At 38.9% G+C, this 24,478-nt stretch overlaps 2 protein-coding genes across 4 annotated transcripts in view; both read left to right on the top strand.

Annotated features, from left to right (window-relative positions):
* The first annotated feature begins 5,955 nt into the window (after nt 1-5,955).
* fsta (follistatin a) lies at nt 5,956-12,011 on the top strand. Of its 3 annotated transcripts, none has more exons than XM_059338137.1 (6): nt 5,956-6,067; nt 7,235-7,432; nt 7,598-7,816; nt 7,946-8,170; nt 8,789-9,019; nt 10,958-12,011. In XM_059338137.1, the coding sequence occupies exons 1-6, from the start codon at nt 5,977-5,979 to the stop codon at nt 11,044-11,046; spliced, it is 1,053 nt and encodes a 350-aa protein (XP_059194120.1). In that variant the 5' UTR covers nt 5,956-5,976; the 3' UTR covers nt 11,047-12,011. The 3 variants fall into 3 exon arrangements, with proteins under 3 accessions (XP_059194120.1, XP_059194121.1, XP_059194122.1); XM_059338138.1 differs by having other exon boundaries at nt 7,235-7,426; XM_059338139.1 differs by lacking the exon at nt 10,958-12,011 and having other exon boundaries at nt 8,789-9,027.
* Nucleotides 12,012-13,053: 1,042 nt separating this feature from the next.
* The window catches only part of ndufs4 (NADH:ubiquinone oxidoreductase subunit S4), a 17,128-nt gene continuing 5,703 nt past the window's right edge, over nt 13,054-24,478 (top strand). Inside the window, exons 1-2 of the mRNA XM_059337924.1 lie at nt 13,054-13,201; nt 16,014-16,092. Of these exons, the coding sequence (XP_059193907.1) occupies nt 13,119-13,201; nt 16,014-16,092 (162 nt within the window). The 5' untranslated portion in view covers nt 13,054-13,118. The remainder of the gene's footprint in view (nt 13,202-16,013; nt 16,093-24,478) is intronic.

Raw genomic sequence — 24,478 nt, forward strand, 5'->3', positions numbered from 1 at the left:
AGGTTGATTAAAATTAATTCAATTGATTAGAGCTGGAGATACATTTTTCTGTTTATTAAGTAACTGATTACTTGACTAATTGTTTCACCACTAATCTTGTTAATCTGCTGGACAAAAGGACACAGTGTCCCTAATGCAAGCATTGTTTACTATGGAGAAAAGTGCCATGGATCGTGTATGGTGGTTGACAAAAACAGCAGTTTAATTTACTTTCAATCTTGACTTTTGTTTTTTATGTACAGCTAGAAGTTTGTGAGAGATTTGTTCAAAGCCAATGCAGGATCTAAATGTGTGTTGGCACAGCTTTGCCACAAGATGGCAGCATGATACAGATGACGTGCTGGTGACGTTCAGTATTTTCTCACTGCTCTGTTGATGACTTGAACACTCCATACACTCCTATCAATTATTAATACCTCATCATTTATACACCATTTTCTCCTCTCCTCTCCTCTCCTCTCCTCTCCTCTCCTCTCCTCTCCTCTCCTCTCCTCTCCTCTCCTCTCCTCTCCTCTCCTCTCCTCTCCTCTCACTCGCTGGAACACCTTTAGAGAACCTGACCCTGCAAGGAACCCTACTTGGACCACTTCCCCACAAATATCAGTCCAATTGAAGTTTTCCCTCAAACTCGATTAATTTCCTCTCACTTTTCTGACTAACGTGTTCTCCCACAGTCAGGTTAGTCTGTCCCTTGACTGTGTTGGAATGTGTTTCTGAATGTTTTCCCTTTGAACGAGCCAACTCCAGCACCCAGCTGAGTCTTAGCATTAATTTCTCTGGATCTGGCGAGGCGGAATATGCAATTTGTCTCTAATAAGTAGCATATCTTTTGGGGTGAGCCTGGGCTCCAGCTTTACTTGTTGGAGTTGATATATAGAATTTGCTAGATGATTAAACTGCTCTGTTTCACAATTACTCATGCACTACAGTGTTGTGAAATAGCCTTTGGATTCTGTCTGTATGTGTACAGGGAGCTGTGCGGAAATAGTTTATGAAATGTGATACAGTGGAAGTGTTTGAACACCTTTGTAGATTCATCCCCCTAGGGTTTCCTGCAGATGATTGGCAGTTACAGCCAAACAACTGACCCATGCCATGATGGGATGATTGCTCACAAATTGCTGCAATGTTGTATATCTAAAATGATGTCATAGCAAATAATTTAATAACTGTTAGCCTTTGTTTGCATTTTGGAATACCTTTAGCATGCTTTTCAACAGTTTCATTGTAACTACTTTTAAGACTTTTCAAACAACTTTCAGTTTAACCTCTTCTACTCCATCCCTCCCTACTATACAAGCTTTTTCACATAAATATGTATTAAAAGTTATGTTTTAGTTTCAAATGATGAAAGTTTAGTAACTTAAAACATCGTTAAAGTGTATGATTTTGGAGCAATTTTTGGGTTGGTAGCATTCGTTTAACAGATATGGTCCAAAATGTAACCATTTTTCACCACTCAGATTTGATAAAAATGGAAAAAAATCCCTCCAACATACCATAGAAAGACACCTTCTGAATGCCCTCGATCTCTTGTTTGTTGTTGTAAAGTTTCATGAGGCTGGGATTGTCCTAGAGGTCACAGCAGCTCATTTTATACAGTGAGGTCAAATTTCAAAACATAGTCTCACTACAATGAAATGCTACTATCGGGACTAACATCATCACACATGAGTAAATGTGAATGCACAAGAGTCTCAGCTTTCCAGTCATGCCTAAGTTATGCAATTCAGAAACTATTTAAGCACCCCAGTATGCAGAAATATTGAAATACAATAGGCCAAAATAACTTTGTGGTTTTGCCTTAAACTGCATGATATTAGTATAAAGTGGGGGCGTCTCTAAAGGGTGATGAAAAGGTCAGCTTTAATCTCCAGTTTTCAAATATAATGACATGGTTGGTACATCTAAAACTATCTATGTTGTAGTTGCATATGATACCATGCTTTAAGACTCTGACATAGGGATTCTCATGGTGTTGAAGAGGATTGTCCATAACTAGAAAGGTCCTGGATTTTTCATTTGTTTCATTTGATAATAAAACCTAAAACATTTTTGAAATGTTCTGAATAGATTGGAGTAGTTCGGCCACATGGTTTTTCCAGTAAACGTTTGGCTTTTTTAATGCAAAAATTCTGTGTCGTAGTAAAACAAAACAAATGTCATCCCCCCTGGCATCAGGGTGTGTGCAACCAATCAGGGCTGTATTATTATCTGTGACAGTGATTTTACTTATAGTTGCAAACAATTCCAATCAGTTCTAACCATTCACTGCATGGGTCTGTTTGAACCAGATTCAGCTCCGAGCCTGGGACATGCAGCACTGGTTGTCCCCTTGCTGATGCCATTAATGGCTTCAGGAGAACAGCCAGCACTTTAAAGTTGATACAGCAGCAGGACAGAAATGTACTCGCATGTCAGGAAGTGTTTTGGAAGCTTCAAAGAATCTGATATCACAAATCACACACACACCAGACGCTGAATGATCTGCCAAATGTAAACATTTTCAGATCACTTGAAAGCAGTAATTGTCACAGGTACGGACAGTGCCACTTTTGTAGCAGTTTTGATTTTGTGACAATTCTTAAAATTGAAATGTTTAATGTAAGGTTTATATACAGCTTCCATTTAGCTCATTAATATTCACTAATCACAATGACAGATGTTTATAGCTGTGACATTAGTGGGATTCCTTATTCACTACAAGGGATGAATGGACAACATGGGGTGCAACAAAATCATATTTTCATTTCAATTTTCATAACCAAAGGGTTTACCTCTTCTAGCATTGCATTTCAATTTAAGTCTAGAGCACATGTGGTCCACAAACAGGACATTTTTCTGAATGGCTTTCATTACAATAAAACACTTTCCAAAGTGTTCAGTCTAAATCTGGAAATCTTTGTTTAATTTCATGATGTCTAATTGACTCATAATAATAATAATAATAAACACAAGCTGGAAACAATGTTGTTCTGCAGTAAAAGATTACTCAACAGGTACGTTGGAAGTATCTACTGAGTAATATTTATCACAAGAGAATCAAAAATGTTAAGTATAGTATAAAAGCACCGGAGAGAATATATGTTAATATAATAGTTTTATATTTTGGGTATTGAATTGGGGCCATTTAAAAAAAAGCCAGCTGACTGCTGTTTCAAGGTTATATGTGATCTGTTAGCTGTCCTGTAAGCTGTTTCTCTCTCCTCTTCTGTTTCTTCTCGAGCACAGCTGTCTCTATGTAGCATGAACTGAATCACCAGATCATAAAAAAAGGGCACGCCGTAAATAATACTGCAGGAACTTCATCGCTACAAATCAAACATTCTCCCTTTGGTGTTTGACGGGAGACAGTGGGTGGTCTATATGAAAAATATGTATCAGACTGTATGAAGATATTCTTCTTCGTATCTTCTGTGAAGCCACTTTGCTTCCTGTTTCTGTTGGCTTCTAATCCTTTGTTTGTGTTAATGATGATTTATTATAAAATCAATATGCCTAATAAAACTAATGTTATTGCCCAGTGCTGTTTGTAATGAAAATGCACTCACATGAATAATAAAAGTTCAATGGATACAACACCAACCTAAAAAAAGAAAAAGAAAAAATAGGACTAGTAATGTTTTATGTTCATTTTAGTTGTCATACGACATAAATTAATATAAAGTGGCCTTCTGTTTATTATACTGCTGCACTATTGACCTCCAGACCTGTCACTTTAAAGGGACAGTTCACCCCAGAATAAAAGCTACATATTTTTCCTCTTACCTGTAGTGTTATTTATCAGTCTAGGTTGTTTTTGTGTGAGTTGCCGGGTGTTGGAGATATCAGCCGTAGAGAAGACAGCCGTCTGTCTTCTCTTAAATAGACGTCACTTCGCTTGTGGTGCTCAAAGCACCAAATTATAATAAAATAAATTAGTTCCTACATGAAACTGCTCACAAAAGGTCTGTGGATTACCCTGAGTAACTGGGTCATGATTTCTGGAAAGAGACATTGCTGTTGACTTTTTCAAATGTATTTTTGGTACTTTGAGCACTACAAGCAAATTGGCATCAACTTCCATAACGCTTTGAATCATGACCGATACTAATGTAATAACCAATAATTTCACAGTTTTGTATTTATAAAAGATTCAAATGTTTTAACCGATGATCGGATTCGTAAATGTATTTCATACTCAATACTACTGACTAGCCACCGACACCTACTGTATCACTGTGCTTGTTGAGTTTATAAGAACGATTTGGATATGCATTATCAGCTTCTAATTTATTTGCTATAATTTCATTATCATGATAATACAAAATAATATAAAGTTCCCATATATATATGTGCGTGTGTGTGTGTGTGTGTGTGTGTGTGTGTGTGTGTGTGACATACATGTATGTGTACAAATCTATATTTAAGATTATGCATATCATACATTTACTACACCCATCTTATTAAATGCAATTGCTGTCTAATTTTCATTACTTTATTTTGGAATATTTTACCCCTTCATTCAACTTGCACTATTTTATATTTAGATTCTCATTTTGATTTTACTTGTGTGCCCTTCTCCTTTTCATTTTTTATGCATATTTTACTGGCAGTATTGAGGGGAGCCTGAACCTGAAGTTTCCATTCCTAACGACCGCTCCTCTATATTTGTTATGCATATGATCAATGAATAACTCTTGTTTCTGTACAGCCACACTTAAACCTCTGGATGTATGGGAATATTGTAGAGTTCTGATTGCATGTATTCTCATATTCTGTAGATTAACGCCACCTAAGTGTTGTTTGACTGGAATTTTTTTTTTTTAAAAAGGGATTACAGTGTGTTCTTCCCGGCCGGCAATGAACTCCCTGGTGTCTGATTCACACAGCAGACACTTTGCTCTTTGCTCTGGAGAGCTGTAACCAGAGTTCCGCTGAAGAGGTCGCGCAAGGACTTCTGACGGAGTTCAGCCTGTGCGTCAGTGAGTGGAGAGAGTGTGTGTGTGTGTGTGTGTGTGTGTGTGTGTGTGTGTGTGTGTGTGTGTGTGTGTGTGTGTGTGTGTGTTTCATTCAATGAAATGCAACACCCCGCTCCTCTGTCTGAAGCCTCTTCGGAAACAGGTTTGATTATATTTAAAAGCTTGACCCGGGAGAGAAACCCAAACAACTGTCTGTTCTAATATTAGCAGTGCGGCTGCGGACTACTATGAATTCTATTATTGTCTGGACTCGGATATATATTCCAAAAGGCAACTCTCATCAAAAGATTTACACTTTTGTCTGCAGTTGGTGGAAAAAATATCAGTTACCAACAAGTAGCACCCTTAATTTGAAGGTCTGGTGGTATGTCCGGATAGCCATGTTGGCTGTGGGCCTGTTTGATTATACTGTAATAAAGGCCTTGATAAATCACGAACAATGACCTTCATTATGATTATTATTTTATTGTTGTTATATTATTATTATTATTGATATTATTGTCATTGTTATTATATGATATTATTTAAAACGCATACCCCAGTCATGCGTAAAAACGAGCTCTCCGCCTCAAACTGATATGTGATGAAAAAACAAAAACGATTAAAATAAATCATAATAATAATAATCTCCATCAAAACATACATTCATATCAAGTGACACGTTGTCTGATCTAGTGTGTTTGCTTTTGATTCACTGCAAAACAGCATAATTCCATAAAAGTGTGCCGTTGTATCATAAATCTAGAAATATTTTCATATTCTTTGAATATTGTGGAAAGAGAAAGTTGCTTGTAACGATGTCACCTGATTGGGATTGAAAGAACTTTGGTAAGAAAAAAAAAATCTCCCCACCCCCACAGAAGAGGAGACCGCCCACCAGAGACAGTCAACGAGACCCCTTATAGATTTAAAAAGAGCTGCATTCTCAGACTGACACTTATTCAACACTGCCACCTTAAGCAGATTACTTTTGCGCTGCCTGTGTCAAATACGTAGTTCACTTTGCCTCTCCATCATGTTTAGGATGCTGAAACACCACCTTCACCCGGGCTTTTTTCTCTTGTTCATATGGCTTTGTCACCTCATGGAACATCAAAAAGTTCAAGGTAAGCTCTCTTCATCCATGTTCTTTTATTCTTTCCGTTTATCACAAACTCCGACGTGCTGTCAGCCACAAAACGCGCCCGAGTGTCGGATACTTGCTTTCTGCAATCCGAGAAACTTTTTTAAAGTGAGTTTCCTTTTTTCTCCTCGCTGATAAAACTCTCTCTGCATCAGACAGTGCGTGCGTAAAGCGTACCATAAAACAGGTGCCATTTGGGACACTTCAAAGTGAGACTATATGGCAAGTTTTTTGCAGCCCTCGCCAGGCGCGCACACTTAAAGCCGCCACGCCGTGCTTGGTGGCAGCGCCAGCTTTCCATAATACCTGAACAGATTCTCATACTTTCTGTAAGAGTGTCACGATCCATCCTGCAACAAACTTCAGAATATCCACTGTGAGTTTATGGGCGTGTTATTTATACATTTCCCTCTGCTTTTTGCGCAAAAAATGATTTTTTTGTGGTTGCAATTTAACATCTTTAGTTATGACAACAAAATAACACTTTTGCACATAACATTTGTCTCGGGAGCGTACTGTTCAAATAACAGAAATCTGTGTTCAATTTAAGGAATCCACCAGTTCATGAGCACTTCATGTCATGTGTGTCTGTGTCGGTTTAGACATCCTGCTGTTGTCTGGATCAAAGCATATTTTTCTACCACAGAAATAGGAAAACTGTTCTGCTTTTCTATTTCTATATGTTTAGAATAAACTTTACATTGGTTTGTTAATAAGCAAGGCATTGTCTGCTGGGTGCATGTCTGGGATATTGTTCTGAGGCGTTGGAGACGGTGGTGTGTTTAGCTACAGACCGTGGTTTTCTGAAGGAGATTGGCTGCTATTTAACGCTGTCTAGACGCTCCACTTTCTGTCCAGTGATAACAAGGAGGCTAGGAATAAAGGGCAACCCCCCCTCCAAAGATTCTTCTTACTTTTTTGGTTTGTGGCTGCATTGTAAGGGCTGTCAGTCACAGATGGGATAGGCAAGTGTTAACAGTCTCGCAAAAAAAAAAAAAAAAATTCAGACAAAATACTGCCGGGAGGGCGAAAGGGAGGGAGGGAGCGTCTCGGATAATACGGGCTGCGTGTGTGTCTAGTGCGTCTGGGTCAGCGGCTTCAGACGTTCAACATGCGACATTCGAGCTTTTTTTTGTTTTTCTGTTTACAGCTGGGAACTGCTGGTTGCAGCAGGGGAAGAACGGGAGGTGCCAGGTGCTCTACATGCCGGGGATGAGCAGGGAGGAGTGCTGCCGGAGTGGAAGACTGGGGACATCCTGGACCGAGGAGGACGTCCCCAACAGCACGCTCTTTAGGTGGATGATCTTCAATGGCGGAGCTCCCAATTGCATACCTTGCAAAGGTGGAGGTGCACTCATTTCCCTACGTTTTCTCTTAACACACATCCCCAGTCATGTCGTCTAATAAATCCTATCTGATTTACGCATGCCGAAGTGCGTAAACTATACCAGTAATTTTACGCACAGGGCCAAAATTCCCCTCAACGTCACCTAACACAGACTTTCTGTTTTAGAAACCTGCGATAATGTTGACTGTGGACCTGGAAAGAGGTGCAAGATGAACAGAAGAAGCAAACCGCGCTGCGTGTGCGCACCAGACTGCTCCAACATCACCTGGAAAGGACCGGTCTGCGGCTCAGATGGAAAGACCTACAAAGACGAATGCGCACTGCTGAAGGCTAAATGTAAAGGCCACCCCGATCTGGACGTGCAGTACCAGGGAAAGTGCAAGAGTAAGTAAATATTATTTTTTAAATTCCGCTCTCTTATGAGATTTCTTCAAGCTGCGGGAATCCAGTTCTTATTTTTCTTGTATTCCGTGTCACGCCTCACAAAATCCTCCAATTTCTTTGTCTCGACAGAAACGTGCCGTGACGTCCTGTGCCCCGGCAGCTCCACATGCGTCGTGGACCAGACAAATAACGCATATTGTGTGACGTGTAATCGGATTTGCCCCGAGGTGACGTCGCCTGAGCAGTACTTGTGTGGAAACGACGGGATCATCTATGCCAGCGCGTGTCACCTGAGAAGAGCAACCTGTCTCCTCGGCAGATCCATCGGAGTGGCATATGAGGGAAAATGCATCAGTAAGTGTGCAACTAGAGACGTGAGAGTGTGAGACTCCCCGAGAGCGCCTCCAGCCACTCACTTTGAATATTGTTTCAGTGCACTTTCTTCCAGCTCTGCAGTTATTCACTGTTCATTTTTGCCAACATTCCACTGAGGAGGGGGTCTTGACAGAGAGAGAGAGAGAGAGAGAGAGAGAGAGAGAGAGAGAGAGAGAGAGAGAGAGAGAGAGAGTGTATTTGGTAGTTGCTTGTGTTTGCTCAAGAAATGATAGACATCTTATTATTTCCTGATGTTGGCAGCACTATCCCATATGGGAGAGAGGGAAGTAGAGGGGGAGGGAGAAAGAGAGCAAAACAGGGGAGTGCTGGGGGCCATGAAGACATGCTTCAAGTTAATATTTGAGTCAGATGGATTCTTATCCAGAAGGCAGTCAGTCTTGAATGCAAACTAAAACATGACTTTATGTTTCCCCGCCACAAGATCCTGACCCTATAAAACAGGATTTAGTTTTTTATTCCTTAGCTTAGTTCTCCAGAAACCCAGCAGTCATCTGATCCTGCTTGAAATGCATTCATGATAATCCATCTAATCAAAGATTTCCCCTGTGCTCACTTCTTTTTTATCTCTCCTTCTAGAGGCCAAGTCATGTGAGGACATCCAGTGCAGTGTGGGGAAGAAGTGTCTCTGGGATGCTCGGATGAGCAGGGGACGCTGCTCGCTGTGTGATGAGACCTGTCCAGAGAGCAGGACGGATGAGGCGGTGTGTGCCAGCGACAACACCACATATCCCAGTGAATGTGCCATGAAGCAGGCTGCTTGTTCTATGGGGGTGCTGCTGGAAGTCAAGCACTCGGGATCTTGCAACTGTAAGTAGATAACAAGCAAAATATGAGCAAAAGAAATTAAACAACAACACCCTCCTCCCTCTCCAAGCAAAAGACAATATTCCATGTTGCTTCCCCAACAAAACCTCCCCTGAAAGTGCTCCCCCATCCCAACTTTTCCCCCCAAATCCCACCCAGCCACACCACCAAGCACAGCTTAAGCAAGCAGAAAGGACTTGGGAATAGAAGAACTTGCATGACGTTGTCTTTGTCGCTGGCTTTTGTTCTTTGTTCTTCTATTTTTTTTTTCTTATTTAACTTTTTTTCAATTCTTCTGCAAAACAAAATAACAGAGAGATACATGAAAAAAAGCATAAATATATATGAGCAGACTCCATGTAAGAGTCTCTGAAAAGCTAACTTCATTAAACTAACGCAAATAATAATAAAGGAGACTAATTTTGTTTGCAGTGGAACAATCCTGATATTTAAAGTCTAGTTGAGTCATGCTAGTGATCTGCAGGAGCGGGTTGCCTGAAATCTGAAATGCAGTTTGTTTTTTTTGTTTTTTATCAGTAATGGTTTATTTTTATGACAGTGGTCATATCTTTACAGCTTGTAAATTCCATGGTCACATTGCTAATTTCATGTTAATGGTTTATTTGTGTTTTTGTATTATTTTTTGCTTTTGCTTTTGGCTGTAATCAATCAATTTAAAATGCACTGCCTCTTGTGACATACACCACACTGCCAACATGTCAATAAGAACAGAATACTTTTGAATATATGATGTGCATAAGGTGATTGTAACATTGGTGCCATGTTAGTGATAATGAAGTGACATGATCATGTGCTCACATATCTGGGGGTAAACCATCAAAATTGAACAAATAGCCTTAAGGGAGTATAGAATTTACATTCCAAGTTGTTATGTAGAAGAGTGTCTCCTCGTTAGTTTCTCTCTCCTGCCTGAGTACCTTCATGTGATGTGCCTAAGGTATGCAGCAGAATCCAACGGACCAACTTTATGATCACCTCATGAGCTAAATATAAATGTGATACTTTACAGTGTGCAGAATAGCTTGTAGAACCACACTCTCTTATTTCTCATCTCATCTTCAAAAAGAAAAAAAAAATACCAGCTAACTTTTATTGTTCGTGCTGTTTCCAGTGAATGTGTTGTCTACCAGAATATGTATCAGAAATGACAAATCCATTTGGATTGATGAGGGACTGCCTGTTTTTTTCCTTCTTTTTTTGTATTGTCACTCTTGCTCGAGCTTGTGTGCTTTTATTTTTTAAAGTTTTTTTTAACATGTCCAATCTCTTCTGTAAAAAGAAAAGAAAAATACCTCAGAACTGTGTTGATGATCTCTGACCTGCTTGCTAAGGCCAGGCTGTGACACAGAGTCCTCCCTCCCTGTATGTTTGAGCCAGAAAATAACAATCAGAGCAAAGAAACTAGCAAATCCGAGGAACACAAGAGCACTTTTCTGTGTTTTGTGTGTCTGCTTTCAGGAATCTGCCCAAAAGAGACCCGAGCCACTGGAACCGTCAGCCCCAGTGCGCCCCCTTTACCAACCACCCAGTCCCCCTAACCCACCTTGTGACCCCCCTCACCAACCTCCCATGCACCCCTCGTTTCCACCATCCCACTTTTTTCTCTTGTTGCAGCCCTGACTTGCTAGATTATGTAAATGGCAGTTGCATAATTGAGAATGCCACAGTAATTGTTGATGCCAAGTCACACAGACCCTTCCTCACACACACACACGCACATGCACACGTGCACGCATGCACACACACACACACACACACACACACACACACACACACACACACATGCAAAAACACACACACAGACACACACACAGAAGGGAAGCTGTGTGCCTGTGGCTTTGCTGTGAGCTTTTTTCAGTGATATTCTGCGCTGTTGTGGTCCATATTCATACAACAGCTACCATATATTCTCCCATATAGCCATTACAGAAGACCAGGAGGAGGATGAGGAAGATGAGGACTCAGACTACATGGCCTATGTCCATATATCTTCTATACTGGATGGATAGGCCTCCATCACTAGGGGAACAGTCCTAGGGCAAGGAATCATGTCCATACTGTACATTATGTGTATGCTTATTTATTTTTTAAAGAAAAAGGAAGTATACATATAGTTCAGTCTGCTAGATGTTTATTTATACTTTTTTGTGTTTTATAATTTATACATTTACAATGTCAGGCTTACTATCTACCATGATATATTGTGTTACCACTCATTTCCCCCCTTTTTTTGTTGTTGTCCCTTTTACTTTCTTTTTTTTATCATGAAGAAATATATTTGTCCAAAGAGAAGCAGTGTTATTTATTTGTCATGTTACCGTGTAAGTATAAGTCCTCTACAAGCTGTAAATTGCATTCCCTGAGCTGTAAAAATCTGCTTGTTTCTGTCAAATCTCTATCACAGATGTTTATGTCACACATACGTAAATGCATGTTTAGGCTGTGTGTTTATTTATTGGGAATATATCAATCATTTTATGTACAGAAGTGTTTCTGGTTTGTTTACAACTCATAATAACTGACCAAAGGGATTATCTCAATGGTTTTGCAAAAGAGGATCGTAAAAGTTGCAACACAACAGTGATGAAATGGAAGAGAAAAAAAGAGCCATTTGTTTTTTCTTTTCTTCTTTTTTTGGTTACTCTTCCAGTTTTAGCCCTTTAGATTTGTTTCCACATGGAGACAACAACTTTAGAATCTATTCAATAGCATTTATTTTGTCTCACCACATTAGAGCAGTGGTAAGTTTTGGACGATACTTGATTATTTTGGAAACAATGTGCCATTAACATTTGTGTGCTGTCTTCTTGCCAATGTGCTCCATATTGCTCTCGCAGAGCTAAAATAGGACTAACGTACTGCAGTACTCGACACTATATCAGACTTCATCCGTTTGTTTCTTTTTTTTCTCAGAATGCATTTTTATTTTCAAACATCACAAGAGAAATACAAAATTCTGTTATGAATATATAGTTTTGTATTTTTTATGTAAATGTCATATGTACATACAAAGTTTGATGGTATTTGTACAGATATGAAGAGTGAAACAATAAAAGTTTTTTTCCTTATACTTCTTCTGACTCTGCTGTATTATTGATTTGTGAATAACATGTAGTTAAACATGTGAAATGTTAAAGCATGGGTTCAATTCAACAGAGATGTTAGACCTTAATCATTTTTTAGACCCACATACAGTAGAGGGTATAGCAAATTGATTGACTGAATGATTATATTCTCTGAGATGAGATACAATGGAATCAATCATTTTATACCTCTGTGTATTAGATTATTGACTCTCTATGGTTTTTGCATCAATGTAATGAAGTAACTATTTTATTTAATTGGATGAGTCAAAAACAAATATTAGCCATAAGCAGTTTCTGAACTGATATGCAAAAAAATACTGTATCAAGATACTTATCAATATTGAAAATTACATATGCCCAGATTAAGTATTTTATAAAATCCCCTCTAATACAGTATGTTGCAATAAAAACCTTGATCAAACAAACAAATGAGATTACATGTATTGTAGTACATCGAATAATGTACCTATAATCCCTCCTTAAACTATGAATATGCATGTGCATTTTTCCCAGACTACTTTAAAAACATCAGATGGAAGAACCCTTTAATTCTATTATAAGCATTAAAAACAGGTATAACAATATGGGAATCAAATTTTATTTTGAAAATCCACCTTTTTTTATGAAACACAGTATTGCTTAACCTGAATATGATAGCTACATAGCAGCCTTCGTTATAGTCATATCAAGCATACACTGAGTAAAGGAAAAGAAGAAATATAAGCTTCCAGTATGAAGCAAATGTTAATTCCCCTGGATGTGCTGACTTTCTTTCCATTAACACCATCCTCATCGTTATTTTTGATATGAAACAAACATCTGCGGCACAAATAGACGCTAGATATGTCTGGACATGTCCCGCTGCATGTAACGCATCCATGTAAAGTAATTTTAGCCGCTGGCATCAGTCCTCCATCACTTTGCCAGCTGTCTCCGCTCCCCGCTCGCACTGTTTGTTCCTTCGCGGTCTCCGTACGTCATTGTTGACAACAATCATGGCGTCTTCAATGTCACTTCTCGGCTTGGGACGTTTATCTGTGGTCAATGCAGCCTATAAATTGGCCCTGAATCCTATCAGGTAATTCCATATTGATTGTTTTTTAGTTTTACATCAGTTCGTGTTTCTGTGAGTAATTTTGTTTGAAACATTTAACTCTTAAGTCGACTAAAGACGAAGCAAGGAGGCCGTTTGTGTCTCACAGGTGGCTAGCAAGTGGCTGTAAGCTAACCAGCGTTTAAGCATAAAACACTGAAATAAAGTATATTAATTGTGCACAAGATGTACGTTTACACAGTCTACCATGTTCTTGCTCACACGTGTAGTTTCAAAAGTGACGAGGCTGCGAGCTAATGTCAATGATATCCCGTGTCCTTACAGCACTCGGCTAGCCAGCTAATTGGCTAATGCTAGGTCTTGCTAGTCTGGCTAGAAATCAGTTTAGGAGCTAACGCAATTAAACGTTTCTCACAACATGTGCTGCATACCATGACTAATATCTGGCGAGACGGGAACTTGATTTAATAACAGACCTCGCCGGAAATGACCAGTGTTACTGTCTGAGTCTGCACTGCTAATTTCAACATGGCTAACCTTACACTGAACTGTAGGTTGTAAGGAAGCTAACAACTAGCATCAAAATAACACACCACAGTCGATGCTTTAAAAATAAATGAAGTCACAATGCATTTCTTGCAGAAACAGACATCTACATTATTTGTTGCAACTAGTTTATTTTAAGATATGACATTATTGGACATATTACGTGCTTTACTTTTAAAGCTCGTTTTGTGAACTGCACACAATAGTAATATCTCTTGAAGTTGCATCTGTTCAGACTAATACCAGAAATCAGCTGCAGTAAATGGATTGGTGACAAGATCTATACTTGGAAAAAGTGATGACTACTTGCTCTATATATTAAACGATCAAAAAATATAATACTCATATATGTCTAAATCTTTAAGAAAGCCATTTAGTAACAGCAGACATCACGAGGCAATCACATGACCTGGATTATAACATGACAGGTGAAACTAATAGAAAATAATGAAATGACATGAGATAAGATGTTTTGTTGTTTTTGTGTTTGTTTTTCAATCTAATATGACAGCTTTTGTAAGATGAATGAGATGACCAGTAAATACCTGTAAATACCTTTAATGTAGAAGAATGTGGTGGGAAAGGCCTCTGTGGCAATAACATTAGCCACAGTATTATTATAAGGCTATATTTTGTCAGTAAATTTCAGCTCTAAGTAAGTATGTGGCCTGGCAGACATCAGTTGGTCCCCTTTTGAAATACATATACATACTCAGTTGTTTACTATGGTGTGACCCAATGCTTGCATAAATGCATTTAGAAAGTCAGTTTATGTTGAAGTTTTTGTTTGCCTCATAGAATAAAATAATGTGATACTTTTTATTCACATTATACAATTGATACAAGTGACTTAGCTATCACAATTTAACAATGATATATTGTCCAAGATGAATAATAAATGACAGGTTTAATAAGGGCTGCAGTTAACGATTATTTTCATTATCCATTAATCCGCAGTTCATTTTCTCAATTAATCAATTAATCATTTCTTCTGTAAAATATCAGAAGACAGTGAAAATCACACTTTCTCAAAATCCAAAGTGACGTCTTTGAATGTCTTGTTTTGTTGGTCAAAAGTTACTTAATTAGTTACTTAGTTACTCAGTTATGGTATAAAATAGAGAAAAGCAGTAAATCTCTATATTTCAGAAGCTGAAAATGGCATTTTCTACCATTTCTGAATGAAAAATGATTTCAAAGATTACTTAATTATTCAATTAATTGGCATTCATTTTTCTGTTGATCACTTAATCAAGAAGTCAACTAAATGTTTCCTGGCCTAAATATGAGTTCATACTGATGATAAGGAATGGATGCCTTTTTTTGATAACACAGTTTGTTGGCTAACACATGGTTCCCATTTGAAGAGCAAAAAAACAAGCTTCAATAAAACTTAAAAATATTACAATTATTAATTTATCAATCAATTCGTCTTTGATGTTTTGCATAAACAGTTTTTTGTCAAATTTAAAGGTAACCTTGTAAAATGATGCACTTCAGCTGATCATCAATCAGAACCTCCAAGTATTTAATTTGTGGAACCATGAAACGTAAAAATGAGACAACTGCTCTCATTTACGAAGCTGAAACCAACAACTATTTGCCATTTAAAAGACTAAAATTAATAATCAATTATAAGAGGAATAATCTAGTCATTTTCAATCATTCATTTATGTTGTGAAGAACCAATTGTTACAGCACATACATCTACTGTACATTTTGCCGATCCAAACTTCATCAGACTTTTTATTTTATTACACCGAATGTTAACATGAATATTAACACCAGAAATCATAGTTGCTGTTTTAGTTTTTTTCCTCATGCTTTTAATTGAAATCTGAGATAACGTACGTCTTCCAGTAAAAATCATCATCGTTTGAAATAAATGTAAAATTGCGATTTTTCCGGCATTATCATGAATGTGATTATCTGGAATAGCCCTTCATGGGCTGATCCATGACCGCACATTGCTGTTTTGTGACAGGACACGGCTGCACATTCACAAAGAGCTACACAGTCCTCGCCTGACAGTTGACCACAGCCAACATTAAGCACGTCCTGTCATTAGGATGAGAGCGAGAGTCTGCCAGAGATTCACCAGACAGAACTAATAGGTGGCGGGGGGGATTCCCTCCTTGTCTCTTCCTTTTCTCTATATCCTCGCCCCACCGCTTCCTCCAAGATAGTCAGTGATTGCAGGAGCAACTTGTTTGTGTAATTTACTTCTTTGTTTGTTGTCTGCCTTTGGCTGTTTGTGCTCTGCGTGTAATGTCGATCTAATGGTTTTCAGGTCTATAAGCACATCAACATCGAGGCTGGCAGAGAAACCAGGACAAGACACGCAACTTATTACTGTTGATGAGAAATTGGTAAGGATCCCTCCTCGGTCAACGTGACACACAGATTGATGTTTGTCTGATCTACTGCCTCCCAATTACCTCCCTGGAAAAATTATAAAAAAAAACTCCTAATCTGCTGCCAAAATGAGCTTGTGTTAGACAGTAGGCTTTTGTAGCAATATGACGATAATGGCAAAAGTTATCAGTGGTAGTTCTGTGTGTGCTCACAGCTCCCGTTAATCCTTTTTTTTGTACTCATCCCAACTTTTGGTGGCAAGTTTTTAAAAAAGTTTCTCCAACTACTGAACAGTTTACTTAATTGAGTTTAAGTCAAAATTAGTTAAATGTGACAATGATATAGATCAGCTTTAATTTAAAATTGCAAAAGCAACAATTTTAGAAAATGGACCAACAAAAAAACTTTATGATAATTAATGAATCCATACCTATATTGTACATTTTGTGGTGTTGTCTCTTTAACATTTTCAACAAAAACTGAAAATGTAACCTTGTAAAACCTTCAGCTTTTTGCTTGGTATTTTAATTATTTTAAAGAAAAATCATCAATAGATGTGAGGTTGAGGGTTTTTACACATTTACAACCCAGTGACTGAATACTGGCAGTCATCATTTCCAGTAACTGTAGTGATTTATATTGCTGCAGTCTGAAAGCTCTGACAGCTGCTGGAAGAATCTTTGTTGGCCTTCACAACAGCAGGCTGATCGGAGTAAGTTATCTGTGCTCCATTGTCCTCGAGGCAGCATAATATTACATTTGGTGCTCATGACATGCAGATTAGTTGGTGATTTTGTCCAGAATTATTTGTTTTCCTCATCTTCAGCATTGTAGCTGTTCTTACTGCACTGTGCATACTGCTCAATGATGAAAACATGAGCAAACAAGTACAACAAAGCACTTTTCACATTGTCAGAATGATGGTTAAAAAAACTGATCCTTCCTGCTCTTTCCTTGTTTTTTCCCCCACATTGCAACTTGAATATCGAGAGTTGGCTCAGCTATGAGTGAATAATAGGCTTGTCAAAACCAATCAAAAGTCTAAAATTGATCAAAATGCGCTTTCAGTTTCTACAACTGAAATCAAAAGCAGGATCTGCAACGGTTAAAGACACTTTTGAAATGTAGATGACACTTCACATGGTGACACATGACCAGGGCAGAAACTCAATGATTTGGTGAATTGTTGGTCATAAAAAACAAGCAATTTAAAGATCATCTTGTGCTCTGAGGAACTGCAATGGGCACACAATGGTGTTTCCATACAGTAGTAATCAAACAAAAATGATCATTATTTGCAACCCTTCAGATTAAATACATTGCCAAGAAATCATCTTTATTTAATACATTTTTACAGGAAAAAATAGACTTTTCTGGTCCCTTACCCTGATTAACATGACATGTTTATGAAAGTAACCTTAAAAAGCCGACTGTAACCTAATGACTTAAATGATTTCCCTATGAAGCTGAAATGTTGTATTTTTGTCCATTTACCCTAGCAGTTGGAGATTACTTTTGTGGCTTTGTTTCCTGACTTCAGGACTCTGCAAGCAGTCTTACACTTGTCAACTGCTGTGGCTTGGGCACACAGCATAGCTCCAAAAGCACTTGGAGAGCAGAATTTAATTAAAAATGTGTAATCAAAGCTCATTTACAGGTCAATGGGTGACTACAGAGTCAGCATTACCTTTTCTATGAATTATGTGGTCCAGCTGTATTTAGCTTTATCTTTCATCAGACGGGGTCCTTGGTGTCTAAAGCACAGCCTAAACAGCAATAAGGATGCATTTGAAGTGTCCAAGGTTAGCAGTGTACCAACTGTACAAAACAAAGGAGTGACTTTGAAGTGAGTGCTTTGTCATTAAAAGACGAAGGAGATAGGAGATAGCGGAGAAAGAGGGAATTTGGGGAGAATGTGGGAGTCTGTTGTGGACTTGTTTGGGGGGGTTTGCTGTGTGTGGGCAGCGTCAGTGCGCTTTTGTTCCAGACCAAAGCTGACCATACTGGCAGACAAACCTTTGGCTGGGCGGAGTGTCTGTCTCTGTCCTCTCAGTAGGGGCCACTGAGAGGAACAGCAGAGGAGAGGAAAAAAAGGGCCTCTAAAAAATGGGGAGGGGGTGAAAGAAAAGAAGCTTGCATGGAAAAAAGTTTGTGAGACACCCTGAGACTCACGAAAAAGACAGTGGCCACTTCAGTGTTGTCGGCCACAGAGGTTCCTTTGTGGCATGCTGTTGCTGGCGGCGGCGGGAAGTACTCTAATGCTCACCCAGACAGGCCAAAAAGAGAGGCCCTCAGCTGTTTACAGTACAGTGGTCTCCGTCTCACATGGAAGAGGGCAATGAGAGCACTCTCCCTTTTGGGCATTCAGCGTATGTCAGCACGCTAGTCATTCATCAGGCTGTCAATAAGTGTGAATTGCTTTCTGGTTAGACCAATCAAACAAAGGTCTCGATCCACTGAGAGGTTATGCTGGGTTCGCACGCTGTCTCTCTCGAGCAGCCCGAGGAGAATGTGGTGTGCCGCTTGTTGTATAGTGAACATTTCTGAATAACCTCATTTAGATGAGGTTGCATTTTGGCCTGGGTAAATGATATTTTGAATTCACTCCAAAAACTCTGTCTGAATGTTTGTGTGACACTCATTATCTTGTCCTTAGTTCTCGTCTGTCCCAAAAAATGCAAACCTTGCAGGAACTTGCATCTCCACAGTTTGTTTGGCCCTCTCTATTACAGGCAAATTTAAGCTATGAAGGGCAAGAATCTCCTGTGGGACAAAAATGTGAACTAATCCAGGGAAGATGGTTTTTTCATGGTATTTTTGAACAATTTTACAGGGGACCACAAACAAAAAATAATGGGTAACTGTTTGGGTCAGTCATTAAAGTGGCTTTAATCAATGTTTTTACAACAACAGTGGATCAAATGACTAAGCCTGTCAAGATATAGCCACAGAGAAGTAGTACCTGACTTTTCATGTTTTTAAGCTTATTGTTTTGGTTTTACGGCAGGCAGGTTTTTTTTTCAGCAATAAAGCTCTTCAAAACCCACCACATGCTACCTGTTCTGCAGTGAACAGCAGATAGACAAAGGTAGCAAATAGCTGGTGAGCATAGTGGAGCATTTAGAAGCTTAAGAGCTAGATATATGTTCCTCAGTGGAGGCAAAACAACAAAGTATTGGACTATTTGCAAAGTTTACAGAATAACAACTCCAAAGTAATGATTATTTTACTCTGTCTGCCAGTAAATACAACCGGCCAGTTGCCAGATCAGGCCAGTGCGTGTATAAAAAAAAGTAAAGAATTTCCCAGACATTGCTTCACAAGCAACGTTACTTCATCTATGTTACTGATCGACACTTTGCTCTGCTCCACCACACCCTTATCCGTCTCACGGTTCTGGGGATTTGAGTAGAGCATATAATGGTCAATACAAAACAAAATATGAGTTGAAAATAATGACTGGTGTTATAAAGGTATTGCCCGAATTAAAACATTCCTGAGTTTGTGCTTCTAAAGTATGAGGATTTGCTGCTTTTGTTTTTCTTATCTGCTAGTAAATTAATGTCTGGATTTTGGACTGTTGGTCGGACGGAACACAAAACTTGATGTCATCATAGACTTAGGAAAAAAAGGAGTCCTCCTGAAGTATTTTCTGATAATTTACTGACGGAACAATTCATCTGTTAATTAGACTATAAACGGTAGATTAAATATTGACAACAGTCATTTCTTGCAGCCCGACTGTGGATCTTGACTGACATGTCTTTCCTGTCTCCTCGTATTTAAAAGCTAACAAAAATGACAAATCTGTTTAAAGTTTGAGATTTGTATGGACAAAACTTTGAAGGCATTGTCTGAATTTCAGCAGTAATGCCAAATAAAAAGACCTGCGTGATGGAGCTCCAGTGCCCAAAGCTGTTCCCTACAGTGCCCATGCGGACCTGCTTTTGTTTGTAATTACTGTTTGATTAAGCATGCTGGGCAGCTCCCAGGGTCCGGCTGGCTGGCCACTGATACACGGCTTTACACGGAATGTCTGCGACCTCCTTCAATTAGAGTCAGGCCTTCGCTTTACTCTCTGGCCTTTTGCTGAAACAACTGTGGTTATAACCTCAGCAGCTGCTTCAATATGCGTTAATACAATATCTGCCTCTTTTGCCTGAGTGTCTGAGCGTCTGCTCCTGCTTCAGCCGTGGCCAAGTGCACTCCCTCTCTCCACATAAAGACAACACCATAATCTTAAAGCGCTTGTGAAACCTTGTTATAGAGTTCTCTAAAGGCACTAGGGTTTTATGAGACAGAGGAGGACAGTTATTAGAGTGTGGGGATTCAAGGGGGAAGGAAGGAGGTAGACTGGGAGAGGAAGAGAGTATTAAATTGGTAGGACCATTTGATGCTTGGCATGTTGAGTTTGCTAATCTGAAATCTTTTGGTTTCTTGCGAATTTGGAGCACATTGCTTGCTTGGCAAGTAACGTCACATCTGGACAAAAGATGTGGGGTTTGATTGCAGCAACGTTGTTGAGTATAAAGGCAGGTTGTTGGTTGTTTTCAAAGGCCCAAATCGATTTCAGATTGAAAGAACCTGAGTCTGTCATTCACGATTTATCATGCAAAGATATCAGAAAATTCCCTGACACAGAAATCAGTCAAAGGAAGTTGCTTAACCCAAGATCTCAGGTAGAGCTATGAAAACGGAAGTTTGCTTATTACCACTTGAGAACTCAATTTCCGCAGAATTAAATGTGTTTTGCGAGTGTCATTGGACAAAGTATCCTCAACTACTGCGACCTCAGGCAGGTATTTGGTTTCACATTTGGCAGTTGCAAGAAAATAATCGTGTAGGACAATGAAGACACAGAACCACAATAAAAATCCAGCTATCCCAACTATGAGGATATATTTAGCACAAGCAGTTTAAGTCTGCAGTACAGGGGTGTATATTCTCTAAGCCTGTCTAGCCTCAGACACAGAGTGACCTACAGTGGAGCAGACCACATTCACCACCCCACCCCCCTTCCTCTCCCTCTCATCCTCCTCTCCCACCCTTCCTCCCTCCTTCGCACATAGACAACTTAAGTGTCTGTTTTGTCTGGTTGCCCTCTCATACGGCGCGCTTATGCAAAAAATCTCTCGGCTCAAGTTTGGAGTAGTGGGTCAGAGGATGTTGGTCTTTGAAGAGTGCCAGACAAGAGGCTTTATTATGTATCATCCACTAAATAGTATTTCATTCATTAACACTCTCTTCCATAGAGACTAAGCCTCTTAAGAGGACTCCTCAGTCCTGTCAGTGCTGGGTAGTTTTAGGAAGTGTCTAGCTGCTAAGTGTTGTGTTTGCATAGCGGATAAAAAAAAAGCTTGCTACTTGTGTTTGCTTACACTTCTTTTTATTCACTAGCTGCAAGAACACAGTTCTTTTTCTAATTTATTTTAAAAGTTTTTGTCTCCTACATGGTCCTGTGTGGTTTCCAGTGTCTTTTATCTCTCCAGTCTGTGTATTATAGAATATCATAATCACGTAAAGCTAACATATTAATTTCTTATTGAATTTGTGTCAGATTTTTAAGTGCACAGCTTAATGTGTATTAGAACTGGAACGATTTGTCAATTAATCAATTACCGGTAATTTAATCATTAACTTTAATGAATCCTTAGTTCTTTTTGAAGCAAAGATGCAGCAAATAATCTGGTTCCAGCTTTGCAAAAGTGAACATTTTTGTTCTTTCTTAGTGGTCTGTGATAGTATACTGAATATCTTTTTGGTTTTGTATTTGTCAGAAACAAACAAGATGTCACCATGGGCTCTGGGAATTAGAGTTTTATAGACAGAAAAATGAGCAAGCCAACTATATTGATATTCGATTAATTATTTAAGTAATTTCTCACTCATAAACTGCTAAAAATGCTGTCCCGGTGTTCTTTAATTTTAAACTGAATACCTTTGGGGTTTTGACTGACATTTAACAAATATTGTATTGTATATATATTTGACATACATTTAAAGAAACCATGTTGGATTTTGAGACACTGGGATGGACATTTTTCACTATTTTCATGAACCAAACTCTTTAAAATAATTTGGATAATAATCAGCAGATGAATTGATATAAATTTTTAGTTGGTAGTTGTGCTGGGAACTTGTGACATTTTGCTATTTGCTGACATTCTATAAGCCAAATGATTAATCGGCTGACTGTACAATAATTGATTAATAGACACTAATAATTATTTTTTGGGGGGCTAAAACTTAGGATTGTTTTCATGTAATTAATATAAAGGTTCCCTTTAGAGGAGCTTCATATTACTTGCTTTGCGTCTAAGAGTCCACAAGATATTCAGTTTAATTTGATGAGCTGAACCCTAAGAATGTTTGGCCTTTTTGCTTGATAATTTATGACAGTTTTTATTTATTTATGTATATTTATTATTTATTTATAAAACTTTTTACTCATAAAAAGAAACTTAAACCAGTGTCTTTCAGACTCTGTACAACAAACAAGCATGTGCATCCAACATATTCATAAATGAGCCCCTCCTCTGTCCTTTCTGCCCGATCCTCAGCAGTATGTGTAATGTGAGATTCGAGATGACCCTCATGCCAGCTGCTTCTCGTTCTCCAGTGTTGAACCACTCCCACACATGAGCAAGCAACATAATATTTGTTTCTATTAGAGACGCCCCCCTATGTCCAATCAGTAATTGGCACGCTTTCTCCACTTCAAAGACGTCTGAAGGTGGGAACCGGCGGAGGCTGATGAGTGAGGCTCTTGGTCTGGGTGTGGGCTGGACAGTGGGGGGTTAAGGGTGATGTGTTTGGGCTTTCACCACATGCTGACTCAACATGATTCAGCTCGGCTGACCTTATGACCCCTCCTGGCTGCCGAGCTGCAGTTTTGGCATACGGGTGTTCGTGCTAAGATAGGCTGGACTGTACTTGTGTGACGGTGTCCACCACTGCCCATAACAATGTGGCACTGATGCTAGAAATGGTTTGTCTTAGTAAGTCATGCACAGACATCCTTTATTTGTTTATTCATTTATTGTTTGGTTACTGCACTAACAGGAAAATACACTCTGTAGCTCAGTTTAGATTTGTAAATCCTAACAAGCCTTAAAAATAGGACCACCGGGACCAATGTGTTTAGACAGTTTCACCCTGTGTCTGGGCTAATCTTCTAGGATTAGAAGGCACATGTCTGCAACTAATAATTATTTTCATGATCAAATACTCTGATGATGATGTTTTCAATTAGTCAGTTATTTGGTTTGTCGATAAAATGTCAGAAAATAGTGAAAACTTCCCCTAACCCATTGTAATGTCTTTAAATGTTTTGTTCTGCAGACTAACAGCCCAAAAATACGAAGCTATTCAGTCACACCGGAGCAGCTGGAACCACAGAATGTTTGGTGTTTTTGCTTCATCAAATGACTTAAACAGTTAGTGAGATAATATAAGTCAATGTAGAAACTTCATGCCTGTCTCACACGGTTTCATCTCTCTCTAAAGTTAATCATAATTGAGCCGTTCAGGGTCATTGCAAGAACAGATGTGAATTTCCTTTTTATGGTTTATTTTAGTTTTGTAATAATCCGCTTTTTTATAATATGCACAAAGGGAGTATCAGGTGATTGAGTGAAACAGACAGGGCTATTCAATTCACTAAGTGAATGAACAGTAATGTGTTCAGAGGACAAGTTCCTCGTCTACATTTCGCCAAACCCCACGACACTCCAAGTGCCCCAGTATGAACCGCTATTCAAAGCTCCCCATGCAATCGATATTTTCATCAAAATTGTCCAGTTTAAAACATTTATGTGATTTGTGTTGCTTTACGTAATCGTTTTCTCAAAGATGCATCCAAAAGTGATTCAGAGATACAGTCTGGTTTTCATTATGTAGGGATATTTTCTTACTGGCAAGCCACTTTGTAACTGCAGGAAATGTGGACATTCACCTGCAAATCATCTGAAGCTGACAAGCTGCATTAAACGATTTGGGGACAGTCCTGGCTGGAAGACAGTTTAGTGAAGTCCAGTGGAGATTTGTTCAGGTGTTGTGCTCATTCAGAGTTTTGTAGATGAGGAAGAACAGGGACGTCACCCACTTCAGCCTGAACCAGAAAAATAACAGCAATATTTTTGCTGAGCATGGATGAGATCGACACAGTTATACAGTACGTAGAGAAACAACAACAACTCTTAATATAAAGAAATAGCACCTTGTACTTCGCTGGTTGCTTGGCAACCTCATTATCACAACAATCTACAAAGTCACTGCTCACGACAGAGAGCCGCCAATTTACAAATCCTATCCGCCCTACTCTGCCTCTGATTGGCTAGTACTTTATGCCTTGGTTGGCTGGGTTGGTTAAGTTTAGGCATCAGGTGTGAGGTTGGTTAA

Source organism: Centropristis striata, chromosome 7 (assembly GCF_030273125.1).
Source record: "Centropristis striata isolate RG_2023a ecotype Rhode Island chromosome 7, C.striata_1.0, whole genome shotgun sequence".
In the NCBI taxonomy this organism is placed as follows: domain Eukaryota; kingdom Metazoa; phylum Chordata; class Actinopteri; order Perciformes; family Serranidae; genus Centropristis; species Centropristis striata.

What these genes read in the sequence shown, in the direction of transcription:
- fsta (XM_059338137.1), top strand. Translation starts at nt 5,977, where the DNA reads ATGTTTAGGATGCTGAAACACCACCTTCACCCGGGCTTTTTTCTCTTG. An exon ending in GGAACATCAAAAAGTTCAAG is followed by an intron (nt 6,068 to 7,234) that starts GTAAGCTCTCTT and finishes TTCTGTTTACAG; the next exon opens with CTGGGAACTGCTGGTTGCAG. An exon ending in GTACCAGGGAAAGTGCAAGA is followed by an intron (nt 7,817 to 7,945) that starts GTAAGTAAATAT and finishes TTGTCTCGACAG; the next exon opens with AAACGTGCCGTGACGTCCTG.